Source organism: Contarinia nasturtii, unplaced genomic scaffold (genome assembly GCF_009176525.2).
Source record: "Contarinia nasturtii isolate CC-2019 unplaced genomic scaffold, AAFC_CNas_1.1 Cnas_scaffold_695, whole genome shotgun sequence".
In the NCBI taxonomy this organism is placed as follows: Eukaryota; Metazoa; Arthropoda; class Insecta; order Diptera; family Cecidomyiidae; genus Contarinia; species Contarinia nasturtii.
The window spans coordinates 2905456-2909760 of record NW_022198046.1 but is presented as its reverse complement, the minus strand read 5'-3'; the positions used below and the strand labels follow the sequence as shown (position 1 = coordinate 2909760).

The 4305-nt window shown below is 35.0% G+C and overlaps 2 protein-coding genes across 2 annotated transcripts in view; both read right to left on the bottom strand.

Annotated features, from left to right (window-relative positions):
• LOC116340658 (EGF domain-specific O-linked N-acetylglucosamine transferase) overlaps positions 1–4305 on the bottom strand; it is a 17849-nt gene that overhangs the window by 958 nt on the left and 12586 nt on the right. The window lies entirely within an intron of this gene.
• LOC116340672 lies at positions 1740–3288 on the bottom strand. Its single transcript, XM_031767281.1, has 3 exons — positions 2917–3288; positions 2528–2710; positions 1740–2452 (listed from the first exon to the last, which is right to left on the bottom strand). Exons 1-3 carry the CDS (start codon positions 3221–3223, stop codon positions 2421–2423), a joined length of 522 nt encoding a protein of 173 aa, XP_031623141.1. The 5' UTR covers positions 3224–3288; the 3' UTR covers positions 1740–2420.

Sequence of the window (4305 nt, the reverse complement as noted above, 5' to 3'; positions counted from 1 at the left end):
GTGAGCTGTACACATGGCTCACACTGCGTTTGGTTTTTAATTTTTTTTTTAAACAAAGTTTTTACTCACGGAAATACGGAACTTAAACTCAAAACCAAACGACATTGAAGTTTATTTTCGAAATAAGTTCCGTAAAGAATAAGACTTACTGTACAAAAATGTATTTTTTTTAAAAATCATTTATGGTTGTAGCCATTCAAGCATTCGGTTTTGAGCAACACATCAATTTTCGTAATCGACTTCAAAGTGGAGTTCCAAGTAAAATCCGCAATTGTTGTGGAAATTTTCAACAACCTCTTTGAAAAATTCATGATCGACAGTCGTGCGATAATTGTCAGTCAATTTCATGTGAAAATTGATGTGTTGCTTAAAACCGAATGCTTGAATGGCTACAACCATAAATGATTTTTTAAAAAAATACATTTTTGTACATCATATTACCTACCTTTTTGAAAAAAAATATCCTTTGATAATTCGTCTGAAGATAATTTCACGAAAATAAAGTTATTGCGACATTTGACGCGAATCAAATATATTTTATTATCCATTTAGGAGCATTTGCACAACAGTAATTTTTATTCGCAACCAAAAATGAAGACACAATGTCAAATTCAATTTTCCATTCTCCAAACGTTAGTGTCACTCCAATACTGGTGTTATCGAAAGCATGAGCGGAGTGAACGCACCCATCACTCCGATACTTGGAGTGACAGTACACTGTGTTTTTTATGTGTGTAAGCTACTGGCATAGTCTTCTATTGAACCAAGCTCATTTTTCACGTGAAAAAAAACCACTTGAATTTTTTTTAGGGCAGTATATTGACCGACCTTGCTCGGTCCAGGTCGGGCAATATTGAATTCGAAAATATTGAAAATGTCAACAGTATAAACACAATTTGAGGTTATCTGATGATTTTGATTATCAACAACATGAAGTTGACAGCGAATGCATCGGGCAATATCGAGTGAATTCGTATCGGGCAAATCTACAGCGATCCAAATTTCAAACCGAGAGCTCATTCAGAGTTTAAAATTCAAAGTGTGAAAACGCATTTCAAATCGCTCCGCAAAATCCAAAATTATTTTACCGAAGAAAAATCATTTCATTTTCAATCGTCGTACAGAGAAGACGTGATTTACAATGGCAGACATTTATTATATTTCGGACGATAAGTTCCGTCCGGACGGTAGTCGAGATCCAGCATTTCCGGAACTGCCCAGAATCGAAGGCCGGAACATGGTAGATGTAATGTGCGCACACTGCCCGGAACAATCGCAAGTAATTTGCGAACTTTATCAAGTCAAGTTAGTTCGCACCGTCCCTGACGGACGGCATATGTACGTATCCGCACAATTATCGGCTCAATATGGCTATATCACCTACTATAACATCGAGTACCGTCGAAGCACGCGTGGCCATGCCGGTTGGTTTTGCCGAAAATGTGGCGGAGCTTTGACGCGGATGGAGGACGCAACATTTGAACCGCTTAGAATAAAAGTAGATAATGGTAGAAAGTTAAAAAAAATCTCAATCATAAAGTTCTGTGAAAATAATACTCAATCAAGAAAAAATTAAAAATTAAAGTCGATCAAAAAATGAGTAAAAATAATACTCAATCAAGGGAAAAAGTGAAAATAAAAGTCGATCATAAAATGAGTGAAAATAAAATGCAAACACAATTTATGATCGATTTTTATTTTCACTTTTTTTCTTGATTGAGTATTATTTTCATAGCACTTTATGATTGAGATTTTTTTTAACTTTCTACCATTATCTACTTTTATTCTAAGCGGTTCATTTGTCAATCGAATGCGGGTCGTGTTCAGAATTGCCTTGAACCCTCCGTATGTAATCATCCGGCATCGATTCTGTCACCACCACCGTGAATGAACAACACCATGTTTATCAAAATCAAAATAAACCGTAATCCAGTAGGAATTCGAAAAATTTAAAAAAACTCTTCTACTTCATTTTATTATTTTATTAATTTTTTGAATTCTATGGAAAGCTCGAAAAAAGTGTTTACAATTCTTCACACTCCCCTACCTTTCCGGCCTAGGGGTGCGGAAAAGTAATAAAATCCAAGGGTGGGAAAAGTAATAAAGAAACCTCCCATTCATAATTTTCGATTTTTTGTCCAACAACCAAATTTTGTATTTAATTTTTGACGACATTTTTTCAAACTTTCAGAATGTTATTTTTTGATAAAAAAAATGACCTGTAAGAAGTTTCACGTCATTACGATTACAGGCGTCTTTAGGAATTTTTGTACGAAAAGTGTGTTAAAGATTATTCGTATCGCAAAACTAACGCCAGATTCGGATTTCTCGTACTACACATTGTACTACAACAGTTCGCGTTCGTTCGTGTTCGTTCGTGCTTTGTTTTGTTCGTACGTATGACGTACGTATCTTTCTGATCAGAAACGAACACGAACAAATAATTGTAATTCTGTAAATCAGGAATCAATAAAACATCTTAATGCAACGAAATCTTGCGTACAGATTTTATAACTTCAATAGTTACCACTAAGGAACAAATGGTCATACTCGCCCGACATGAATTTGTCATCTTCTTCATCTTGTAAGCTTCTCATAGGTGCCAATTCCACAGCTTCATCTGCTTGAACCGGCTCGAATATTTCGTCGATATGATCCACAATCATTTCCTCGATGTTTTGTTCACAGTTGTCATGAAAACAATTTAAGTCTAAGTAAGGAATTTTCAAGTGATTTCATTAAAAATAATCATCTCAAATTTAATTTATTCATGGAAATCTATGCTCTGATGAAATATTTGCTTGGAAATAAGTATTCATGCATTTCTTTCAGATTCACAAACTATATTTTATTAGAGAATTATAGCATGTTTTGCCATCATTTTGACTTTTTGAAGATAATTACTCCAATTCATACCTTTCTCTTCACTTCCGCGATCAGTTGAACAAACTTCCATGTCTGGATCAGTGTCTGAATCAGCAGCTTTGCTCATGTCTGGATCAGTGCGTAATTTTATATGCATTCGGGCCAGTGGTACATCATCGTCTTTACTGGTTTCATCATCACTTCTTTTAGTGGGGAAGGAATTTGAACTGATAGAATTGCTGATCATTTCGTTGGAATGTTTTTTGTTTAGATGGCGTCTTAAATTTGTCCGATATGTAAAAGTCAGCGAACAAAAATCACATTTGAGCCGTTTTCGCGAGGTCGAGTGGATTTTCATATGGTTAATTAGATTTTCTTTCCGCTGTAAAGTTTTATCACATATTTCACAAATAAATTTGCCCTTTTTTTTTCGGTACCTCAAACCACTCAGCTGCACGACACAATTCTTTCCTTTTTTCAATGGAAATGTTGGGATGTTTGCCCGCAAAATGTACTTCAAGGTTGTATTTAGTAGAAAAAAATCCACTGCACTTCAAACACTTCAATTTTTTCATTTTCGAGCAAATAACAATTCTTTTTGACACTCGTCAAATGAATGAAATCCTTTCCATCTCGGTGATGCGATTGTGTCTTTGGTTTTTTGTGTACGAGAAACCGTTACCGCGTAAGACTTCTTTACGAATCTAAGAATATCAGTAAACGGTAAATCGTCTTGTGATGACAAACTTTGTACAAGGCGCAGGACAGTATCTTCGAATTGGGAATTTGTTTTGGTTATATTTTATTGCTTTATAAACAAATCTTGATATGAAAAAAAATATTTTTTTCATGTTGTTTTTAGATGTGGAGCTCTCAAATACTAATAAAAATATAATCGACATGTTGCCAACAATGCTACAAAAAATTGCTGTAATGATCTGATTTCTGAATCAGTAATACTGAATTTACTGAATAGCTTTTCACGGACAGTTCGCGGACGTTCGCGTTCGCATTCGTGTTCGCGCGAACAATTATTTGAAGCGTACGAACAAACAAGTACAGTCGCATCAAAAATCAATCCGTTCGCGTACGTTCGTGAACAGTTCGTTGACAGCCTTACTACACATTTTATATCTTGATTTATGTCTCTGGAAAAAAGTTATCGAATTAACAAATTTTTCCCTATGGTTACACCATGAATAGACTGATGGACGAAAATCCTTCAAAAATCCTTCTATTCGTCGCAACCCCCAACCATCCTGTAAAGTCATATTTGGATTTGCTTTTCTCTGAGAAGAGTTATCGTGCTAACAAAAAGGTCAAAATTTTAAACTCAAAACCAGAAGATATTGAAGGCTAAACGTTTTGAGCTGTACACATGGCTCACACTGCGTTTGGTTTTTAATTTTTTTCAAACATATTTTTTACTCACGGAAATAC